The 24729-nt window shown below is 51.2% G+C and overlaps 1 protein-coding gene across 2 annotated transcripts; it reads left to right on the top strand.

The window, feature by feature from the left end:
• The first annotated feature begins 142 nt into the window (after positions 1–142).
• Positions 143–23556, top strand: LOC142575382 (high-affinity choline transporter 1-like). 2 transcript variants are annotated; one of them, XM_075684715.1, is made up of 11 exons: positions 143–552; positions 1559–1666; positions 2229–2384; positions 4554–4705; positions 5878–6027; positions 7710–7839; positions 8769–8986; positions 9504–9705; positions 14854–15218; positions 21650–21869; positions 23072–23556. In XM_075684715.1, exons 1-11 carry the CDS (start codon positions 306–308, stop codon positions 23467–23469), a joined length of 2346 nt encoding a protein of 781 aa, XP_075540830.1. In that variant the 5' UTR covers positions 143–305; the 3' UTR covers positions 23470–23556. The 2 variants fall into 2 exon arrangements, with proteins under 2 accessions (XP_075540830.1, XP_075540831.1); XM_075684716.1 differs by lacking the exons at positions 8769–8986; positions 9504–9705 and having other exon boundaries at positions 145–552.
• Positions 23557–24729: the final 1173 nt, after the last annotated feature.

The following is a 24729-nucleotide window of genomic DNA, read 5'->3' as shown; positions in this document are numbered from 1 at the left end:
TTGTGGCTTAGGCTTTAGCATGAACATTTGAATTTTCGGCGAATGCGGGCCTTTATTGGTTTTTTCTCTCAACTGACGCTATTCATTGTGTAGGCCTACTAAAATATTTACGTAAACTACTCAAGTTATCATTCTCTCTCTCTCTCTCTCTCTTTAAAGAATCAAACTTAGAAGCAGTGAAGGCACGGTAAGTAAACAGGCAAAAAGAAAGAAGGAACTAAACGTGTTCACGTCAATCGACATCGTAAGTCTGCGCGAGGTGTCAGCGCGTGCTCGCGCGTGTGCCGCTGGCCGGAAAAGAAGCCATGACGCTGAACTGGGCGGCCGCGTTCGTTGCGATCCTGTACTACCTGACGGTCATCTTCGTGGGCGTCTGGGCCGGCCGCAAGGTGCACCACCGCGACCCGCCAGAGCGACGCCGTCGCAGCGTCAACAAGCAAGGCACGCGGACGCCGCCACAGCTCAGCCTAACCACGGGCGACCAATACGTGAGGAACCTGCTCGTCGCCAACAGGAGCCTGCCGCTGGTCCTTAGCTGCGGATCGATGACCGGTAATGACATAATGGCAGCGACGCGGTCGAACGTTAAGCACGGGGGCATTCTGCAAGTGTCCGCCTAGTGGACATGTCCATTTCCTCAGTTGCTAGGGTTCTGATTGGCTGGGCTGGGGTACGCGTCAGGAGGAGACCGGCGCCCCAAGCCGATCAGCACTTCAGCAGACGAAATGGACATGTCCACTAGGCGGACACTTAAAGAACGAGGCCCCAGGAAACACACGGTACGACGCGGCATCCGAAACTATGTACGCGGGACGCGTCGCCCGAACTGCTGGAACCCGCAGGAACGTGGTGGAATCTGTTGGAAACATGTGCAATGTGTTTGACAACATGTGACAGGCCGTATGTCAGATCGCACGCTGAATCGTGCCGTGTGCTTGCTGCTCAGCGTGTCAAAACACAATAAAAGGTGCTACATTCTCTTGAGTAGTTGAGAGTGTAGCCAGCTGCCCCGTCTTTACCTTTATTACTCTCCTCCTCCTGCACAGAAGATCGCATAAAGGATGAACGTACACAGGAACTATGACTTGAACTTATAGCAACAAACAACGACACTTATGCGGCCTCTCGCGGTGGTTATACGTGCAACGAAACGGTCCATTATGCAGACATTAGAGAACTTTGTCTCGACCAAGGTTGACCGAAGCGCTGGCTTTATGCACAAGAGAAAAGGTAAGCAGTACCTCCGCTGTTTTACTCACGCACCACGTCTTCAGTCTGTGCTACCGTTTATCTGGTGCCACGAATTGGGGTGCAAAATAATGGCGGAGCGTCCTTGAGTGTACGCAGCGCAAGGCAGCATGCCTCGTTCTGTTCACAATCGTTCTACGTTGCGAGTGTAAGCGTACGCTGTAAATATGTCTCACTGCGCGGCGGATGTCTCCGAATACTCTCTCCACGATCGTTCTAAACTGCGTGTGTAAACGTACGCTGCAAATATGTGCGCGGTGGTTGTCTCCGAATACATTTCTATGTATTCTCGCCCGAAATGAATTTGCAGCCACGTGGGTCGGAGGCGGCTACCTGAACGCAACTGCCGAGGCAGTCTTCAAACACGGCCTGCTGCACACGTACGCCCCGTTCGGCTACACCATTAGCCTGCTACTGGGTGAGTTAGCTGTGCCACAACTGAACGTACTTCGAAGGTATTCGTCGGGATTTAAATATACTGTAGCGGTTACAGGCAGCAACAGAAACTAGAGATTGACCGTGTAGACAGGCAACCGTGGCTCGATGTTGTCGACAACCGCTTAAGAGTGGAGTAACGGTGTGTGCCGCCGAGTCCGCTTCTGCCCTTCTGCTTTGTATCGCCTTTGTTCTTTAGATCGTTGCTGAACGCAGCGTGGTGGTTTAGCGGCTAAGGCGTGTTGCTCTTGAGCACGAGGTCGCGGGCTCGATACCTCTCCCCGGCGACTGCATTCCGAAGGGATTGAAATGTAAAAAAAAAAAATTATCGTGCACTGTGCATTTCTGGGTGCAAATGCTTGGGCGCACGTTGATACGGAATCCTCCACTACGGTGTCCATCATAATGCACTGTAGTGCTGTTTCGGGACGGTAAACCTCTGCAATTTAGTTTAAGTATATCGTTGCTATGTGTCCGTGTTGTGTGTTGTTGAGTGTGTAAAACGTGGCTGTTCTCAACATATTCGCGCCGTCTTATCGTCGCAGGCGGCCTCTTCTTTGCCGGCAGAATGCGGCTGACCGACGCGGTGACCATGCTGGACCCGTTCCAGAAGCACTACGGCCGCTGGATGGGACTGTTGCTGGCTCTGCCGGCCGTCGGCAGCGAAGTGCTCTGGTCGGGAGCCATCCTGTCCAGTCTCGGTATGACTCGTTCATGGCATGGCGGGATGAGCGCATTGGCCATAGAATACGAAACGCGCAAACAATATTCACAAGGAAGCGACAGCGTAAAGTAAGGAACTAAGCGTCCAGATGGTCCTGAAGAAGGAACACCTAAAGATACACATCAAGTTTAACCCGATTCGAAGAAAACCGAAAGGGAGAAAGGCCGAAAGGCTCATGCCGTTACGAAACGCATCGTGCATCATCACGTGACCGCACGAAATTTGTTTCCTTATAGCTGATTAATTTTATATCAATAAAGAATGACTACATATCACACCGAATGTGAGCTAAAATTCAACTGAGAAACTTCGGGAACTCTTCCTGCTTGAGAAACGATTCAAGCACGCGAATATGTCACAGTCTGGGACGTCACACTCACGAGTTCAGTACGACATTTAGAAATTCTTGGTCGTCATTTTCCTCTTCAATAAACGTTTTTTTTCTGCGTAAGAAAAGAAAATAGAGTAATTGAAATATCTTTTACCTGTATAGAAGTCGCAATACGTTACTTTTTAATGACCAATGTTCGAATTGGAAAGTACCAAAACTGTTTGCACCTTTCCGGTTTCCTGCTAAGCTTAAACGCCGTTGAACAGTAGGTTTACTGAGCGTCGACAGCGTAAGAGTGCGAAAAGCTTTGGGCGCATTGCCTTCCTTCGCTCGTTGTAAAAGCGAGCAAAGCAAACGAAACGAATATATCGAATCTATCGATATGTTCGATTAACAGAAACGAGTATATCTCAGTATGGGGAGCCAGCGCTGGCCAGGAGGCGCTACAACAGTTTGAGTGTCTAACTAAAATATGCTTCCTTGATGCTGCCACCGTCCGCTAGACAGGCCTTGAGAACGGAAAAGTATATTAAGCGATAACATAGAAGGTCGTAACAGACATTTACTTATTAACGTTTGCTTTAGCCCGATGCATCCAGCCAATATCTCTCCATGCGCGGCCATGAACGTTACAGGAGGAGCGCACGCGCTCATGCGTTCTACCACGCCGATTCAGGTCAGGAGGTGGACACATGTGTCCCACGACGTGCGGTCAACTGGTTGATCAATGCGATGTGCGATCAATTCGCTACCGAAAACGTGTTTCCTCCATTCACTAGGCTGTGTGTTAGGCCGCTGCTGTTGGCAGGCGAAGTTCAAGCGCTGGTTGGCCATAGGGGGCTAGCATCATTGCACAGCGCGGTCAAACCGGGCGTGCGCTCGTGTCGGCGGTGATGACTGGCCGACGGCGCGCACTATACCTTTAGTTATGCTTCGGACACGTGCTCCGCGCTGTCCGCGTATCATTTGACGCCCATAGTACATACTTGGCAATGGTATCGCACGTTCACTGAGCCTGTTGGGCTTGGTCCGCGTTGAACATGGCAAAAAAAAAAAAAAGCGCAAACGATGGGACAAGCGAGACGAACGGAACGGAGCAATTACTCAGAATGCCACTTGTTTTATTCTGAACGTTACGCACCTGCCTCAATCGCAATCGTTTGTTGTTCATGTGTGCATAATGGTATTGCTAAAAGGTTAAACAGCCCCTCCCCCTTCCCAACACAAATATAATCAGCGCAAACTAAGTTGAAACGGTGCAACTATAGCAGGACAAATTGTAAAACTTAGTTCGACACAACTTTTGTTTGAAACAAATTTGTTTACTAGTTAGTTACACGAAAGAAAGCAGCGTTCACTGAATCGGCCGTACGTAATGTGGGTCGCAGTCTTTCCGCCGTTCTGACGCTCTGTTGCCACCCGAGTGGCGCATTTGCCCCCCCCCCCCCCAAGAAAGAAAGCGAGCGCACGCCACAGGACAGTCACTTGTCCTGTGTCGCGTGTCTGCCTCTTCGTACTTGCTTAATTGCTCTATTTCAGATTACACTGTGAAGGTCAAGCAACTAGCAAGATGATGTATACACAAGATCATCTCTCGCGGTCGCAGCAGGCGTCACGGTCACAGGGATGTCAGTGAAAATATGACAAGCCTAATTAATTGTTACTCGGAACTATAACTTATTCCGAAATCTGTGAGTAGTCATTTATATGGCTTAAGAAAACCTGTCGTTGCGGTCGTATAGAGCGACGTTGCTGAGACATAGTGACCAATTTTCACGTATGCGCCCTGACATAGCCGGTGCCCGTGTATCGCAGAGGGAACAGCCGCCGCAGTCAACGGTGGTGTGAGGAACGAATTCTTCGTCTTCTCCAGCGCCGTGGTTACCTTGATGTACACATCGCTGGGCGGCATCTACTCTGTCGCTTACACTGACATCCTGCAGCTGTCGATATGCATCCTCGGAATGGTACGGTATTAGACAGAACAGCGACTTGCTGTAGTCAGTCCCCTTCCATTATAGCAACTGACTTTAAGGTAAATCGCTTGTCTCACGTGTACGGTTGGGGCCAATATGAAACGGAGCAGCTAATTTGCATAAAAAAGCTCCGTCAGTTGTTCTTGCTTTGACATTTAAAAGAGCAGAAACTCCCCGGGTATAGACCCTGCGGCGAGGAAAAAAGCAAACTTGAAGTCTTACTTTTACCTTATCTGTTGAGCACCAATTCGGTGTTACCCTTCATATTGTAACGCCTTGTGTAGTGTCAGACACTGCACGAGCGATATAGCAGTTATTACACTGTTTTCTAATAATATGTGAGTAGTGCAGTGTTACTCGATGATGAGATATAATCACGTCTGAATGTCAATGATTTTCATGCGTAGCTATAACCCCATATCGTGCTCTTAATTGCTGGCTTTTAGCCGAAATGTTTTCGTTTTAATAGAAGTCTGACAAGCTTAATTCACGACGGCTGAAATAAGCAGTTCGTTTATGGTGAAGATGTGCTTAGAAAAGAGAAATAAAATTTGTCTACGTTATAACACATACACAAAGTTTATATTATCGTTTGAAGCAAATCTCAGAAATCGCTCGTGGAAGTTAATTTATCCAACTAAAAAGTTGACACTTGGCTTTTCAATTAGGCACGCCGACGCACGTGTTGCAGTATGTGGTATCGAAGCTGGGATGCAATGAAATGTTCATTCAACAAAAATTCTGACTGTAGGACCAGTGCGGAGGTATCTTTCCCTAAATTGTGCTACGAGATGCCGTGGCGTTCACGTTAATATTGCTGTTAACAAAACTATGACAGGTTCAAATTTCTTTCAGGATGCTATTTATATTGTGCGTAAAGCCGTTTCACCCCGCTCAAGAAAACAAAAAGAAATCTTGTAAGTTACCATAAACAGGCTTTTCTCTGTAAAAGGTATCTTTCAACAAAAGTAGACGTGCATAAATGTATAAGCGCCCGTAAGAGAGACACCCGCAGAGCACATCCTCCGTGTCCCCTGCAAATGTTTGCAGCGAAAGTAAACAATCGATTTTACGAAAATACATTTAACAAGTTCCTAGAACCTAGACAAATAACTTCCTAATAAGAGTTTCAGTCGAAGTGCCCAATGGATTCCTCTCCGCAGTTCGTCTGCTTGCCGTTCTGCCTGAGGCAGAAGCTTTCCGACCAGGTGGGACCACCTCATGACGACTGGCTTGGCTCCCTGCCTTCCGAGGAGTTGGGTCAAACGATTGATGTCATTCTGATGACGGCGCTTGGTGGCATTCCGTGGCAGGTAATGTTGTGAGAAAAAGAAAAGAACAGGAATAAGAATGGCAACCCGTGCCTACCTCACATAACTGCGGGAAGCGATAGACAACGGCCACCGAAGGGCCGACGCATTGCGCAAATTTGGACCGCGTTAACAAAAAAAAAAAAAGTAAAATCTGGAGCCATCCACAACGGCTTCTACGGTGGCGTGGTTGAAGGATGATGTGGTAAATGGTACGATTGGCACGAAATGGTAAATGGTAGGCACAGTCACCTCATACTCATACTCATTCCTGCCGAGAACATGTCTTGAGTGGAACCGCCTGCCTCCGTCACTAATCGCTATCACAGATACAGATCGTTTTCGCAGAGCACTATCAAAGGAATTATAAGCCTACATCAAAACTGCGTCACTACCGCGTTGTCACCTATTGCTATCGTTTTCTTTCATTGCTATTATTCCGTGTTTTCGTTTTTCTATTCTTATTACATGATATTTAAGTGTTTATTTTTGCTTTGTTACTTTTGTGCTCATTTACCTGTTGCTGTATTTTCTTTGCGGTATAACTGTTCCTCACTTCTCCTTGTATTTATTTTATATATACTGATATACTAAAGCCCCTCCCCTCTATAATGCTTCTTGTAAGCCCTGAGGGTAATAATAAATTAATTATTTAATTAATTTATTAATTAATAAGATTCAAACTAAGTATTCCGATTAGCAGTTATAATTCTACATATTGGGATACTTAAATGGGTTGTTTATATGAACCATGATCTGAAGGCTTCTTTGTCATGCGCACTGTTTTCTATGTGTGTTGGCCTCGCGCGCTACCAATGGCGCGCTGCCGGCGCCGCCATGCATCACGTCAGCAGAGGGACCTGCCTTTGTCGTCTGCTACGCTCCGGCTAGAAAAGCTGCATTCCCGTTGGTTTCCTGCCGCTCTCACTGCGTGCTCGCGTAGCATGGCTCTCTCTAAATAATATCCATTTGCGAGTGTGCGTTTATAAACCCTGTGAGACGAAGAGACATTACACGTTTTATGTGCCTTCCATGAACCAGTGGCCGTCGCGGTCAGGAACACGATCTCTTAGTCGCAAATCATCGCGATTGACTGCACCGCGAGCAACGTAGTGGTCCCGATGAACAATCTTATTTTTTATCGCCTAGTGCGATGGTAAAGCCGAGAGAGGAAGTGGCTTGACGAGGACACAATAATGTCAAGGAGTACTTAGCTGCGCGTGTAACTACAAACTACGGCGAACAAAGCCCGCAGTATGTATTGCCTACGACGTTACAAGTATGGCGCATTCCATGATGTTTACACTCTATAACTGTCTTCCGCTTACTTTAAAATGTATAAAACTACAACTGTTTCCTAATACCTGACTAGTCTGCATTTTTCTTATGTGCGATTTCGTTGTAGACCTTTCATTCCCCAATATTTCATATTACGTCTTGTGCCCGTTTGAAATGTTATTTCGCTATTGCCTGCCGTCATAAATTCCTTATGCCTGCCGCCCCTGTATGATATTTTGTTGTACTGTGCTACTTTGTTGTAGATTTTTGACTGGGGTCCATTCCGTAACTGTCTCGGACGAACAAAGCATTGATTCATTTAGGTATCTAAGCGGCGACCTAGGGACCGCCTCTACTTACACAGTACATGCGTTCTTTCCCCATTGGTCTCTTCTCCGCGTGCGCAGGTGTACTTCCAGCAAGTGGTGTCCACACAGAGCCAGTACAACGCAAAGGTGCTGTCGTTCGTCGGTGCCTTGGGAAGCTTCGCGCTGACCCTGCCGCCAGTCATAATCGCCGGCTCCGCTAGGGGGACCAGTGAGTGGCGCAGCTCCCACCTTTGTTCTCGTAGCAATTACTTCGTTATCGCTCATCTTAGAATGCTCTCTCTCGCACCAGCCTTGGGCAGCGAAGCGAGAAGCTACGGTTCGTATCAGCCAATTAGGATCGTGCGCCCGCTGTGCGTTTTGAGACGGGAGGAAGAGCTCGCCCATTGTGAGCCACTGATCGCTCCGTTTCCGCGAAGCTGCCATTCAGACAGCGTCTCGCGGGAGTGCGATTAGAGGTGGACAGCTGAGACCTTCTTTAGGTTTCGAGCTCTGGTTGGCAAACTAGACCAGTAGCTTATGCCACACCGCACGGAACTGGAAACAGGGAGTGTAGTTGCCGGCGAACCGGCGTCAAAGATCGTAGAGAATTAGGTGGTGTGGAGGCATAACATGGGGTTAGCTGGCGCTGGAGGGGGGCAATTGGAGACCGCTAGGAGAGACCTTCATCGTGCAGTGGACAGATAGATGATGACGATTATTATTATTATTATTATTATTATTATTATTATTATTATTATTATTATTATTATTATTATTATTATTATTATTATTATTAAAGGTAAAGATTGTCATCCACCCGAATGTAGCACGAAGCTGCAGAGGAGACCCATACAGGTTTCTCAGAAAGAACGCTTTGCTGTTGAGGAAAATTCCTCCTGTTCCAGGACTCTTCCGTGTTTCATTTCCCCTTACCAACACCCCAGAACAGGGTACTATAAACCAGAAGCTCTTCTGGTTAACCACCCTGCCTTTCCCGCCCCATGTCGCTCTCTCTCTGTCTTGGAGGAGGAGGAAAAAACGTGAATATGCATGTAATTTCCATTGGAATTCCTAAACAAGGTTTTCGAAGGGCTGGAGCCTTGTGTTCGCGTGTGCGCTTGGACGGAGACGAGCCTCGCGATATCCCCGCTCGCGCAGACTTCACGAGAACCGGCTACAACGGCACGTTCAACCTGGAACCAGAGGACCGAGGCAGCGTGCTGCCGCTCGCCCTGTACTACATGTCGCCGGTATGGACGTCCATGGTCGGCCTTTTGGGCATCACCGCTGCCGTCATGTCGTCGGTGGACTCGTCCATGTTGGCTGCCTCCACACTCCTCACGCACAACCTCTACCGGACGCTGGTGCGGCCCACGGTGAGACGGGGCACGATCACGCACCTCTCTGCCCGCGACTGGGCCTCTGGATTGTATGGCGTTCCTCTACTCAGCACGAGCTCGCTCGTTCGAGCGGCGACCACGTCACAATGGGGGAGGCTTGCAAGAATAGCGCTCACTCGAGTGCACCATAGCACGCGCCGTTTGTTTCTGTCCTGGGCACTACCCCAGCCTGAAAGGCCCATGTGCCAATTGAAAGTCTCCGATCGATAGCACTCGATGCATAATCGAAATTTCAAATGTTTACGCACCTGTTTAGATTAAAATCGGATTCATATTCGATTGGAAAGAGATATCCAGAAAGATATATGTATATGTTAGGTAGTTGAGTCAGTGTGTTCGAAATGCATGAAGAAAACTCGCTGTTCTGACGCGTTCCTCTGAATAAACAGTCGGTAGCGGCGCTTCTGTGTGTGTGTGTCTTGCGTGCTCTGAGCTTGACAACAGTTTATACGCCAACGCTCCTAGTTAAACGCTATTCGATCGGTAACTTCAGGCATCAGAAATCGAGATCAGCGCGGTGTTTCGCTTCATGGTGTGGACCTTGGGCGCTGCGGCCGTGAACGTGAGCTTCTACGTCAAGTCCGTGTTCAGGACGTGGACGCTGTGCTCGGACATGGCCTACGTGCTTCTCTTCCCGCAGCTGCTGTGCGTCTTCTACTTCAGGAAGGCCACGAACGCCTACGGAGCTGTGGCCGGTGAGTCTCGTCGGGAAAATACTGCGACAGGGTATGATACTTGAAACACGGAGAGCAGGAAAAAACGGTATGCGGAGAACCGAGAGCAGGAGCACGGGTTCTCCCTCCTTCCCCCCCCCCCCCCTGGAAATTTGTTTACCACTATGCCGCCTGCCCAGCTGCCCCTCGCTGGTGAAAGTGAGTGAGTGAGTGAGTGAGTGAGTGAGTGAGTGAGTGAGTGAGTGAGTGAGTGAGTGAGTGAGTGAGTGAGTGAGTGAGTGAGTGAGTGAGTGAGTGAGTGAGTGAGTGAGTGAGTGAGTGCATGCATGCGTGCGTGCGTGTGTATGTACGTATGCGAGTGCGTGCGTGCGTGCGTGTGTGCGTGCGCGCACACACGATAGCTTTCATGTGCGTACTTTCTATCGACGCTTGGAGGACTTTTTGAGCACATTGTAAATAACGCTCGTTGGATAAAAGATACGTGTTGCGCACAACCCCTCAGCATGTGCTTCTTTGGTTGCTGCGCAGCTGTTATTGAAGCGTAAGGCGTATATATTGTAAGGAAGATGACGAACGTGCGCACAGAGTGAGCAGCATCGGCAGCATCAAGCGCGCAGCAGAGGCTCGAGCTCGGGAACTGCTCGGTGTATCCCAGGACCGGCGGTCGCTACGAACCCCAATAAATCTCCTTTATAAGTGGTGGAGGTGCGAGGTAACGTTCCATTCTACCATCCTGGAACTCCGTTCTCGGACGCTACCCTCCGCCATGCCGGACGCCGACCAGCAGACTCTTACATCGCCACCTGCCCCTTGCGCTGGCACCGTTCGCCAGCGGGAGCCTCCTATCTTCAGCGGAACCGACGACAACGACGTTGAAGAGTGGCTGTCATCCTACGAACGGGTGCGCGTTCACAACAAATAGAATGACTCGGACAAACTGGCTTACGTATCATTCTACCTCGCGGGCGTGGCCAATCTCTGGTTCAGAAATCATGAGAAGGATATCCGAACGGGGTCGGCGTTCAAGACGTCGATTACTGAAGTATTTGACCGACCCGCCGTCAGGAAACTACGAGCCGAGCAGCGTTTGCGTACACGCGCACAGGACACGGGTGAGACATTCACCAGCTATATAGAAGACGTGCTAGATTTGTGCAGGCGCGTGAATGCTGCCATGACGGAAGCGGAAAAGATCAAGCACGTCATGAAGGGAATCGATGATGACGCGTTCCAGATGCTTCTGGCCAAGGACCCGCGCACTGTTGGTGACGTCATCAGCTTGTGCCAGAGCTATGATGAATTACGTAAGCAGCGAGCTCTGACAAGGCGACATCCCACACCAAATGCGGCGTCACTCTGCAGCCTGACCACCGGCCCCAGAACAAGCCTCCCTGATAACCCAAATCAAGGACTTCGTCCGCGAAGAAGTCGCACGACAGCTATCTCTGGTGTCCGTCACTCAGGAGTCTGCTAGCACTTTACCGTCTCATCTTCGTAACGTGATCCATGAAGAGGTCGCAGAAGCGCTGCCGGCTGTTCGGACTTTGCAACGCACCTGCTACGTTCGAAATAATGATGGATAATGTTCTGCGTGGCCTCAAATGGAAAATCTGTCTTTGCTATCTTGACGACATTGTGGTGTTCGCCCCTGATTTCGCAACGCACCTGCTCCGCCACCAGCACGTACTCACTTGCTTGACCAACGCCGGGTTGTAACTTAACCTGAAGAAGTGTCGATTTGCTGTTCGTCAGCCCCTAGTTTTAGGCCATGTCGTGTCAAAGGAGGGCATTCGCCCGGATCCCGAGAAACTACGTGCTGTTACTGCGTTCCCAAAACCTACCACTATGAAAGAGCTACGCAGTTTTATCGGCCTCTGCTCTTACTTCCGGCGATTCGTTCGAAATTTTGCGTCAATTACATCGCCTCTCAAGCAGCTCCTTGGCGGCGCTAGAGATCTCTCATCATGGTCTCCAGCGTGTGACGACGCCTTCAAAACCTTGCGCCGCCTTCTCACGACGCCACCCATTCTTAGCCATTTTGACCCTCAAGCTCCAACCGAAATCCATACCGATACAAGCGGTGTAGGCCTTGGCGCTGTGTTGGCACAGCGTCAACCTGGCCACAAAGAATACGTCGTCGCATACGCGAGTCGCACGTTAACCAAGGCGGAGACGAATTACAGCGTTACAGAGAAGGAGTGTTTGGCCATTGTGTGGGCGCTTGGAAAGTTTCGCCCATATTTATACGGCCGATCGTTTGACGTAGTGACCGACCACGACGCACTATGTTGGCTGTCGACGCTCAAAGATCCATCGGGCCGCCTTGCCCGCTGGGCATTGCGAATCCAAGAATATAACATCCGCGTGGTTTACCGTTCCGGGCGAAAGCACTCAGACGCTGACGCGCTATCCCGATCGCCGCTTTCCCCGAAGGCCAGTGACGACTCCGCCTGCGAGTGTACATTATCCTCTCTGGACGTTGACACTATCGCTGCTGCACAGCGTAATGATCTCTCGACTGCATCTCTGCTAGACCTTCTCTCGGATACGTCGAAAGTTCCGGCGTCACGTACGCTTCGGCGCCAAGTTCCTCATATTGCGATTCGCGACCAGCTACTATATCGACGCAACTATGCCCCAGAGGGACGCACCTGCCATGGTTACTCGTCATTCCGAGAATCTTGCGATCAGAGCTCTGCTCCTCGTTCCACGTCGACCCTCAGTGTGGCCACGCGGGAGCCTTCAAGACCTACGAAAGACTTCGACACCGCTATTACTGGCGGGGAATGTACAATTTTGTACGAAAGTTCGTCCGCTCTTGTCATGAGTGCCAACGCCACAAAGCGCCACCGCACAACTCCGCTGTTGAACTACAGCCTTTACAATGCCCATCCCAACCCTTTTGATCGCGTGGGCATAGATCTCTACGGGCCACTTCCGTTGACTCTTACCGGCAACAGGTGGACAATCGTTGCGGTAGACCATGCACTTAACCCGTTATGCGGAGACTGCTGCTCTACCAAATGCTACAGCGCAGGAGGTCGCCAATATCATACTTCGTCGTTTTCTCCTTCGTCACGAAGGTCCACGTGAACTTTTAAGCGACAGAGGCCGCGCCTTCTTATCTGAAGTCATCGAACGACTGCTTGCTGAATGCGCCATTGTTCATCGTAAATGCACTGCTTATCACCCACAGACTAACGGTACCGCGGAACGCTTTAATCGAACTCTTGGTGACATGCTCGCCATGTATGTCTCACCTGATCACTCTAATTGGGACCTAGTTCTTCCGTTTGTCACCTACGCCTACAACACCGCGACTCAGGCCACTACCGGATTCTCACCCTTTTACCTCCTTTTCGCCGTCATCCTTCGCGCACAATTGACACCATTCTACCCTACCGGCCTGGCCCATCTGAATGCCTGCCGATCTCGGAAGCCGCCAGACACGCCGAGGAATGTCGCCAGCTGGCCCGCCGATTCACCTCGAACGACCAGAACCGTCAAAAAGCCGTTCACGATGCCCAGAACTCGACTCCCACTTTTCTCCCGGGAGCTCTCATCTGGTTGTTAGTGCCACACCGCACGCCTGGGCTCGCTTCAAAACTCCTTCCGAAGTATGACGGGCCATACCGCGTTCTCGAGAGAACATCACCCGTCAATTACCTGGTTGAGCCGCTAACGCCGCCGTCCGACATGCGACGTCGTAACCGCGAAGTCGTTCCCGTTCAGCGTCTCAAGCCGTATCACCATTCTACCGTCCTTCCAGAAAACTAAGTCGCCAGGATGGCGCCTTTATTTCCGCGAGGCCATTGTAAGGAAGATGACGAACGTGCGCACAGAGTGAGCAGCATCGGCAGCATCAAGCGCGCAGCAGAGGCTCGAGCTCGGGAACTGCTCGGTGCATCCCAGGACCAGCGGTCGCTACGAACCCCAATAAATCTCCTTTATAATATATGTATAATGTTCGCTCATTAACGGTGATGCTTTTTGAAGACACAATAAAGTATATGCTTACATCTGCCAAGCTATATACTCTTTGTGGGGCGGATGGGCTCATCATTGTTTCTCACAAGAAATATTACAGGGAACTCTGCCACTGCGGATGATGGGTAGCACATTGATTTGTGTAGCCTTCGTACTTGTGGATTTAGGCTTTCTTGTGAGGTTCATAATTACGCTTTCTTTTTTTTTTCTTTACAATTTCTAAGCGATCATATAGGTTTCTAAGCGCGTCTCTGAGAATGTGCATAATTATTGCGAATTGTTTTCTGTATATGACGAAACATTTTTATTGAATATTATCAATTTGCAAGGCCCCAAAGCCTTTTGAAGCGAGACGGACAAAGTTAGGCAAATCCGTACACTGCTCATCATTTCCAATGCTGGTTGAACCGCCATACTTGTATCTCCCGTAGCGCCAGTAATTTTTGTGGTGTTGGTACCATTTCTTCTCATGAATTTACTGTTGGTTTGGGTGGTTTGACCTAATCCTACTTCCCCCCCCCCAAAAAAAAAATACAATATACAACGCAGCGACGTCGCCGCCGTCGATGTTTCCTCGCTGTATATTGTGGGGTTCTCACCCGCGCTCTTGGGACAAAGGAACGACAACACAGTAGTACAAACAATCACAAGGGCATTTATTGCACATTTCATAGACTAATGCCTGCTAGCCGAGTTGCTATCTACAAAACATGCCGATAGGTGCGCTACAAATCGCGGAAGTCCGACTCACCGCGACTGGATAACGAGCGAGTATGTTCGCCCACTGCTGGACACCAACGCCTGGTCGTTCGAGCGTCGGTTACGCGAACGGTGGCGCGTTCGAACGATCGTGTTCGTCCATTCCGAGGAAAGCCTCGCGAGACGGTCTCGCAGAAGCATGGATCGGCGCAAGCGCAGAACGTCCGCGCCGCCTGCTGATCCCGAGCGAAAGAGGAAGAGCCTTCTCCTTGCCGCGCCCAAGTAACCCCGCTGTTAGGTGGCGTTAGCAGAGCAACACTCGTGCCATCTGTCGCAATGCGCTTCAACCACACCGACTGCCGCGGGCTCCAGGCCACGCTGCGAAGCCGGATTACAGGAGACAGGAGCTATGCGGGGAAACAACATATCAGGGGACGCGTTAGAGTCACGCATCCCCACAATACAGAGCCGTTCTCGTCGCAGCGTTCGTGTTTGGATTCGTCCTCCGGGTCCTGTGCGGGGAGTCGTCGGCGCGAATCCCAGTGGTCCTGCGGTTTCCCAACTACGACGAAGTCGCGGGCCAGCGGTTTCCCTTCCGCACTTTCTGCATGGCGTCCAGCGTGGCGGTGCTGCTGGTCGTGTCGCGGCTGGCGTCCACCTCGTTCCGGCAGGCGCTGCTGTCGCCCGCCTACGATGTGTTCCGCTGCTTCCAGGCTCGCCTCGATGCCGACGACTCGCGCCTGGCGGCCTTGACGGACCAGGACAAAGTTTCCGAGTCCGCAGGTGGCGCTTCGCCTTTCGCCGCCGCTACGCCGACCGGTCGTGGCAAGCAGCGGAAGAAGCCGCAGGTATTACTAACACAGAAAGCAGAGTAAGGTGCATCCAACCTGCCCATATGTATGTGCAGGCAGGTTCATAACATGTACGAACTACCAGCTTATTTGTATGTCCATTTTAGTCTTATGTATATCATCAGAAGCCAACAAACAGACACCAAGGGCTACATAGGGGAAATTGCTTGTACTTTAGAATAAGAACAGGAACAGCGCAACACAGGACGAGCGAGTAATGAGCATAGGACAGCGCTCTGTCCTGTGCTCTTTACTCGCTCGTCCTGTGTTGCGCTGTTCCTGTTTTTATTCTGAAGATGAACCAACAAGCCCCTTTGAACACACTACTTGTACTTACTAATTCAACTAAGGAAATGATAAGTTAATGGAAATGAAAATGGTTGAAAAATGCAACTGGGAGCAGGTGGGATACGAACCCACGTCTTCTCATTACGCGTGCGATGCTCTTACAGTTGAGTTACCGCGGTGCCGTTTTCCCATCCACTTTCTGGGTTATTTATGTTTTGCTACTGGAACTAACCCTAGGAGTGTTAGCCAGCGCCAGCGCCAGCACTCGCAAGCCTTGGCTGCGGATGTGGAACATCCTTTCTGCCGCAGGCGTCACGAGTACGTGATCCATTTGGGTGACGGCAACTAGTCAACAAACCCACACATGTTACCTGAAGACATCAATGTCGCCGGATTCGAGACCCCTCATAATGTAGGCATGTTGTTAATTCATCGTTATACAGAATACATAGCGCAGTAACAACAAAGGACAGATCGAGATAGTACAAGCGCTGGCTTTCAACTAAGCTCTTATTGCGGATCCTAAGCATATATATATATATATATATATATATATATACACCGTTTTGGGGCCTGGTGGTGGGTGGGGCTCTCACTCGAGAGAATAAAGAAGAGACTGGGTGACTTAACCTCGTCTCACAAGTGGTGTAGTTTGCTGTCCGGTTCCTTCGCCCTCTCGCTCCCGGTCTCTCTCCAGCTTCAACTATGCTACATCCCTGGCGCTCCGCTCGGGTCGCCGCCTCTACCAACTACACTCAACCATGTCGCAAGGCCAGCAGACCAATAGCACGACATCCACCTTGCCTACTCCTGCGGGAACCCCTTCTTGGACAGTCACCACTTCTCAGAAGGATCCACCGCTGTTTGCTGGGCTTCCATGTGACGACGTTGAAGACTGATTGGAGCTATACGAGCGCGTGGGTGACTTTAACCACTGGAACGAATCAGCAAAACTTGCTCACGTCGCCTTATACCTAACCGGTGTTGCGAAAACTTGGTTTTACAATCATGACCTCGATTTCGTCAACTGGAGCACCTTTAAACACCATCTACGCCAGATTTTCACGAACTCGTCTGTCCGCTCCGATAACGCCAAGAAGAAGCTTGCTGAGCGTGTTCAGCACTCGGGCGAGTCTTACACTTCGTGCATAGAGGACGTCCTCGCCCTCTGCCGCCGCGTGAACACCTCGATGGCAGAGTGTGACCGTTGTAAGAGTTGAGGAGGACTTGGGGTTGAAAACTTGGGAGCTTTATTTACATTATTTACAGTGAGAGTCAATTAACAGTCTTAAAGTCATTACGGGCCGGCCGCAAGTCGGACGCTGCGGCCCGCGGCAAGAAGCTCGAAAGAGATGAATCAAGAAACGCTCTAGGAATCCTCTAGGAATGCTCTCGATCTGTGTCTTTTTAAGCCCTTCGGTGTCTCGAAGACACGTCACGTTCGGCCAATGGGAGAGCCCGCTCAGGTGACGCCATTTTCGGCCAATCGGCGAGCCCGCTCAAGTGTCGTCATTTTCGGCCAATGGTAGGCGCCCGTGCGATGGTGTCACACCCGGCGGAGAGGGTCGCTGCTTGGTCCTCAATTGTCCGAGGGCTTACTTCTCCCTGCGGTCTTGCCTTGCTGACTTGCAATGCGCCGTCACAACAGGCGGATGGGGGCGACGCTGCCAGGCTCTCGCTTCACTTTCGGGAAGACTCAAGCAGTGAATAGCTCCACCTGCGGCACACGAGGTGGGGGCCGCCAACTTATTTGCACGTGCCGCGCCTCTGGAATGTGGTATCCGTGCTTCTGCGCTTCTTAATTAGCTGTGGCGCGATTCGATGTGGTCTGGTGAACTCGGAAGTAGGCTCAGGAAACGGTCCCGTATCTAACACCGTGTACACCACCTGGTCAAGGGTATTGGGACTGCGGCATCCAATGCTCTTGTAGTGCTGAATCCCACTACCGTCGCAGACATCATCAGTACGTGTCAGCGTCTCCATGAGCTTCATATGCTCCTCTTATACCCTGACACATCTGATTTCAAGGCGTCCAACGGCAGCGAGCTACGTGCCTTGATTCGCTCTATCATCCGTGAGGAACTGCACGCCCAAGCTTCGTCAAACCCTCCTGAAATCTATCTGACACCTCCTGGTGGCGGCCTCCGCCATATCGTGAGGGAACAGATAGCTGCCCTGACCTGCCCGCAAGTCCCGAGCCCGCACCCTATCCCTACGCCAACTTACGCTCAGGTTGCCTCTATAGTGCCAGCCTCCCAGCAGCCACAACAACAGGCACCTGCGCCGCACGTGTCCCTGAATCCTATCACTGTAAGACCACCGCCTGTTCCGTCTTACAACGCATGGAGCCCACTTCGAACGGTTTGTTACTACTGCGGCATCCGTGGCCACATTTCAAGGTTTTGCCGACGCCGTCAGCAAGATGAAAGACGTGGCTATGACGGGTTTGAAAGGGATGAGTTCTCTGGCCCTGTACCACGACGTCGGCGTTCTGACTACGATTATTGTCCACGACGTTCCCCATCTCCACAGGACTTCAAGAATGCAGGTTCATTGCGTTTCCCGCGTCGTCGCTCTCCATCACCGATGCGGCGCTCCTCTTCCCGTCTACGACCGGCTATTTCGTCCTCTGATCACCGCCCGGAAAACTAAATGGTGCAGCTTCATGAGGGAAAGCTGCATCCTTTGGACAACGTGAAACTCCTCCGGAGCGCCCGTCAAATGTACTTTTGGTGTGCGTTGAAGGTGTCCGAATTGAAGCCTTGGTTGACATAGGTGCATCACTTTCCGTTATTAGTACTGACTTGTGTTCTCGATTGCGAAAAGTGAGGACACCGTATAATGGCCCTCCCCTTCGTTGTGCTAATGCAGTTCTTGTTCTGCCCTCCGGTGTTCGCACTGCGCGCGTTTTCATTGATGGCATTCTTCACCACATTCAGTCCGTCGTGCTGTCTTCGTGTACCTACGCGATGATTTTGGGATGGGACTTCCTGTCCTCCGCCTCAGCTTTCATCTCTTGCCGTCAGCGCACTATTCATATGACGGACACTGAATCTTCGTCCGCTGTCGATGCTCATAGCCTACGTTCCGTCACGTCTACCGACTGTTTCATTCCCTCGGGCACTGAGCATATTCTGACCCTGACTTCCGACACTATTCTTAATGGTTATGTGTTCCTTGCACCGAGCGGTCACTGCATTTCTGGTGGGCTTAGCCTTACCCCTAGCCTGGTGCTTTTTCAGGACGGTAGAGCGTTAGTCGCTGTTCGTAACCCTACTTCTTCGCCAGTTGTGCTCTCCCAGGGCACTACTGTGACATGCTTTACTGACACCGAAACTCTTTCGCTGATACCGCTTCACAGCGAATCACCACCTTTGTCTACCACAACTGATTATCATACTGCTGCCGCTACTTTAACGGCCGCGATAAATCCCGATCCTTCCGCTGAGCAGAAAGAAGATCTTTTGGCACTCCTGCAAAAACACAGCGCCTTATTTGACGTTCACTCCAAGCTTCTGGGGCGCACTTCAATCGCAGTACATCGCATCGAAACCGAAGGCAGTTCGATTGTACGCGCCATCACCCGTATCGCTTGTCTTCCGGAGAACGGAAAATCATTGCGGATAACGTTGATGACATGCTGAAAAGAGACATCATTCGGCAATCGTCCAGCTCTTGGTCGTCTCCTGCTGTGCTGGTTCGCAAGAAAGACGGCTCTGTGCGATTTTGCGCCGATTATCGAGCCCTTAATAAGATCACGCGCAAAGACGTATATCCGATGCCAAGAATCGACAATGCCATAGACTCCCTCCAGGTTGCAGAATATTTCTCTAGTCTAGACCTCCGATCCGGTACTGGCAAATCCCCATGCACGAAGCGGACAAGGACAAGGCAGCCTTTGCAACACCAGACGGACTTTACGAGTTCAATGCCATGCCCTTCGGTTTATGTAATGATCCTGCAACATTTGAACACATGATCGACACAGTTTTACGTGACCTTAAGTGGATTACGCCGACAACTACCGCTACATTTACAACTCCGAGCGACACCTCTGGGTACCTATTCTTCCACGTTCGATGCGCATACAAGTCCTTGAAGCCTTTCACGACGACCCATCTGCTGGCCATTTGGGTTTCCACAAAACATGCCACCGCGTTAGGAGCCGTTTCTTTTGGCCAGGCATGTCTACCTTTACGTCGCTTCTTGCGTCCAGTGTCAACGGTGGAAACGGCCGACTTCGCCTCCTGCTGGGCTTTTACAGCCCATCCCATGTTCCGAGTCACCATTTGCCATCGTTGGGATAGACCTAGTCGGCCTTCTGCCCATAACGCCGGCAGGTCATCGATGGATCATGACAGCTGTTGACCGGCTCACACGTTACGCAGAGATCGCTCCTCTACGCTCTACTTCGGCCTCCGACGTTGCCACCTTCTCTCTGGATACCATTGTGCTACCTCATGGTGCATCTCGTGCACTGTTAAGTGACCGCGGCAAGACTTTCATGTCAACAATAATCGCAGAAGTACTTGGAGCTTGTGGCGCAGTTCATAAGACGACATCCGCATATCACCCACAAACAAATGGCTTAACTGAGCGATTTCATCGCACACTAATAGATATGATGTCCCCCGCCGTGGTTGCTCACTGGCTATGGTGTTGGGTGGCTGAGCACGAGGTCGCGGAATCGGATCCCGGCCACGGCGGCCGCATTTCGATGGGGGCGAAATGCGAAAACACCCGTGTACTTAGATTTAGGTGCACGGTAAAGAACCCCAGGTGGTCAACATTTCCAGAGTCCTCCACTACGGCGTGACTGTTAATCAGAAAGGGGTTTTGGCACGTAAAACCCCGTAATTAAGACATGATATCAATGTATATCGGGCCAAACCACGACAACTGGAACAAACTTTTACCTTTTGTGACTTTTGCTCACAACACCGCTATCCGACGAACTACGGGGTACTCACCTTTCTACCTAGTTTACGGCCGTTCACCGACATTCACCATCGACGCCGCTTTCTTCAATGCCCCAACTAACACCTCGGCCAGTATACCCGAAAAGTTCGTCTCGAGACTTGAGGAATGCCGTCAACGTGCTCGCTTCAACACAGAAGTCAGTCAGCTAGATCGCAAGCAACTTTACGACATCTCTCGTCGCGACGTCTCCTTTCGTCCTGGAGAGGGAGTGCCCCTTTGGACGCCCATTCGTACCGGGTGGACGCCCATTCGTACACCCGGTTTGTGTGAGAAGTTGAATCCCGCTTGCTTGGACCCTACATTATTGATCAACAAACATCCCCCGTGAATTATCGCGTTACTCCCACAGACGTTTCTTCGGACTATCGTTATCGTGGTTCAGAGATCGTTCACGTTTCGCGCCTAAAACGATTCGTTCGGCGTTTCTCTCCTGGCTAAGTAGCGGCCTGGCTGGCCTGTCGCGCGCGCGGGGAAATTAGTGTGAGCATTATTCACACGCGTCATATTCTCACCTGTACATACTCATCCTCACCGTTTTGGGGCCTGGTGGTGGGGCTCTCACTCGAGACAATAAACAAGAGACTGGCTGCCCCTAAACCTCGTCTCACAAGGTTATATATACATATATATATATATATATATATATATATATATATTCTGAATCTGCTAATAGAAAAAACCGGCAGAGACGAAGAAGGTAAACTGCCACGTGCCGTCTACGCCAAGAAGTCAAGCTCGCTCTTTGGTAAAGCCCCAGAAGGCGCACTGACGCATATACCATCTGCCCATGATATCTCGGTAGCTTCTACGAGTTCCCTAGTCGGGCTATTGCGGTGGCGATACACAACAGTATGATCGAAGGGAGGATAGCAAGGTAGCATCGCGTCTCATTTTTTACAATGGACAGCCCGTTGGCCCATCTGCAGCAGTGTTCTCGCGTGTTTTTGTTGCGCTTTTGCACACGCTCTTTCAAGCATCTGCCGATGTGACCTATGTAGTGTCTTCCACATGAGAGACACTTAAGCGTTCCCGTGTGGCAGCCTGCGAATGCCGCTGGCGGCCAAGCGCACTCGCTCAAAGTGTACTTAAGTTTGCCCGCGTGACGTGGCCATAAGATGACGGCGATGATGCGTAATTCAAGTAACGCTGTGGCACTGCAGTCCAGGCCTGTCACGCCGACAACGGCTAGCCCACCGCCAGAGACTATCGCGTCGCCCCGGGACGTGGAACCCGGTCCTTCCGGAGTGGCCGCGCAGACAAACCCCGATGCAGGAAAGACGCAGCCAGAGCCGGCAGGGCGCATCGCCGTAGGGCCCGAGTCAAGACGCGGCCCGGCGTCCGGTGGTGCTGCTCCGGAGAGCAGCCGAGATATCCAGGAAGGTACGATGCGTCTAGATTCGCGAACGATTCTCCCATTTCGGAATGGACAAAAAAAATTGGAAGCTTATCAAGGTTAAGCCCAGTGGATGCTTCGCATCCACTGGGCTTAACCTTAGCGTATCCTTAGCGTTTGGAGGCATCTTGACCGCATACACGCCCGGCGCAAAGACGCTGGCGCGGTTGCGGGCACAGAGACTGACGCGACGGCGGGCGCGCGCCGCTTCATCCCTGGCGTGACGTCACATATCACGTGATGCAGCGATGGTGGCGCCGCCGCCGCGTCGCGCGCGACGGCGCGAACCGAAGCGTGGAGGCCTCCGCCGGGCGACGTCCGACGGCGCGATATGAGGCCCCACCTGCAGCCGGTGTGACGTCATCACGTGACGTCACATCATGTGATCTCACTTCAGGGTCAATGGTGGCCACCGCCGGGAGGCGACCGACGGCGCGATATGAGGCCCCATCTGCAGCCGGTGTGACGTCATCACGTGACGTCATGTCACGTGACCTACTTGAAGGTCACTTGAAGGTCAATGGTGGCCACCGCCGAGAGGCGACCGACGGCGCGATATGAGGCCCCATCTGCAGCTTGTGTGACGTCATCACGTGACGTCATGTCACGTGACCCCACTTCAGGGTCAACGGTGGCCACCGCCGGGCCTCGTGCGAAGGCCCGAAACCTACGTTAATATGCTTCGCATAAAAAAGCCTCCCTACTCTCGCAGCCTTCTTTCTACGATAATTCGCACCGCCGAGCGTCCTTGTACGATTCGTATTATGTCGTCGCACCAAAACTGAAATTTCTGATGATCCGCATAGTAAAGCGCTTGCGACGTTGATTAGCGCGTCCTCGACGCAGACGTTTCTATATTTTAGCTGCTGGGAAAACCCCGCAGGATATTCCTTATGCCTGCAGTGAAGAGAACTTGTCGCCACAGACGATATCTATATATGACAGACCTTTATCGAGGAATAGGTCAAAGCAAAACGCAAAACGACAAATGACAGGCGTTTTGTCGTTTGTCCTACCTCGTGGCAAAAAAGAAAAGAAAAAATTCACGGAGTGTTGTAGTTTACCAACTAGCCCGAATCAACGTTATCGGTCTTAATTAGTTACTCAGACGTAACTTGCGACAACGAAACTTTCGCACAGTGCGCGGCTGGTTTTCGAAAAAAAAAAGTGTGCGCGTTTTATTTCCCAGAACGACAACCTGCAACGCCTCCTGGGGACGACGTCAGCGGAGCGAGGACGCCAAAGAAGTCTTCGCCGAAAGGGTCGCCCTCGCCAAAACACCCGTATTCCCTACGGGCTGGCGCCACGCCTACGCGTCTCGGCGGTGCGATCCCCTCACGAGACACTTCTGCTGCCCGCGCAGCCAAGACGCCCCCCGAGCTTGCCGGGAAGGAGTCCTCTGTCTCGACGCGAGCCGCACGGGCGTCCGGAACTGCCAGCCCAAACTACCCTTCGTCAACGACGCGCCCGAAGGGCGCACCTCGCGCAGTTACGACGACTGCCACCAAGAGTCCCTCGAAGGGAGTCAGCACCTCGCAGCTGCTTCACAGAACCGTCAGTCGCGAGTCGACCAGCTTGCGACGTTGATTCGCGCGTCTTCGACGCAGAAGCTATTGTATATTTTTAGCAACACGGGAAAACCCCGCTCGAGCAGATTGAAGGGGAGCCACGAAATCCTGCAAGCCATTAAATGTACGATGTTCTGTGCTTTGTTGTAATTAATGATGATAACAGCGTCCGTGACCGTCACGTGCACAGAAAAAAATATATATATATATACCCGATTTTAGTGACTATAAAAATCTCTTTCCCAAGACACGAGCGACGGTTGAGGCGGTAGGAAACGTGTCTGCCTTCACACGCACGCACGCACGCCTGCGCACACACAGTCAATTGCACAATCAACCACAAGTTGCATGTTACGAAACACATCTGAGAAAAAGCTGAATATTTGCGCAGCCTTTCAACGCAGCCTAGTATTCGCATTTACAGCCTCGACAAGTATATGTGAACAATATTGCGATGTTCGGTTTTGCTTACAGGCTGCTCGGAACTTTCTTTTTGCGAGATCCCGTGGTCCGTAAGCTTCTGTGGTTGAATGTACGTACGTTAGTCGGTCCATACGTCGCCCCGGTATGGACGACAGAACACTGAAATTCTACGCTGGAATGAAGAGCGGCAACGGAGCCAGCCGCGGATGAAGACGACGAACACGGGAGGAGTAGCACGAGCGCGTTCGCGCGGTTGCTCCGAGGGGCGCCAACGAGCTAGCGGTGGAAGCAGACGACGCTCGAGCCATTGCTGGTGGTGATAGTTTTCAGTACGCAGGCGCGGACAGCCGCGTTTTCGTTTCGCCTAGCCATACAAAGCTTCGCTTTAGAACTGTCCCCGCGGAGAGCCGCGTCCACCGCGTCCAGTGGACATCCACAAGCGCGGACGACTAGACTAGCGTTGTCGTATAGTCAAGCTTGCTTCTTGCCAGAACGGCCGATCTTCGAGACGGGACTATCTACACATCTGTGGTACACGCCGTATACATCGGCTTGCTGGATTATATTGAACAGAATAAGCTGTATATGTGCATTTAAGATGTTTCACCCGTTTTATGCAGCAGGCCAAAGTCGCACCCGCCGTGGTTGCGCAGTGGCTATGGTGTTGGGTTGTTGAGCACGAGGTTGCGGGATCGAATCCCCGCCACGGCGGCCGAATTTCGATGGGGGCGAAATGCGAAAACACCCGTGTACTTAGGTTTAGGTGCACGTTAAAGAACACCAGGTGGTCGAAATTTCCGGAGTCCTCCACTACGGCGTGCCTCATAATCAAAAAGTGGTTTTGGCACGTAAAACC

Source organism: Dermacentor variabilis, chromosome 3 (assembly GCF_050947875.1).
Source record: "Dermacentor variabilis isolate Ectoservices chromosome 3, ASM5094787v1, whole genome shotgun sequence".
Taxonomy (NCBI): domain Eukaryota; kingdom Metazoa; phylum Arthropoda; class Arachnida; order Ixodida; family Ixodidae; genus Dermacentor; species Dermacentor variabilis.
Note: the sequence above shows the minus strand (reverse complement) of the source record. Positions and strands in the feature narration are given on the sequence as shown.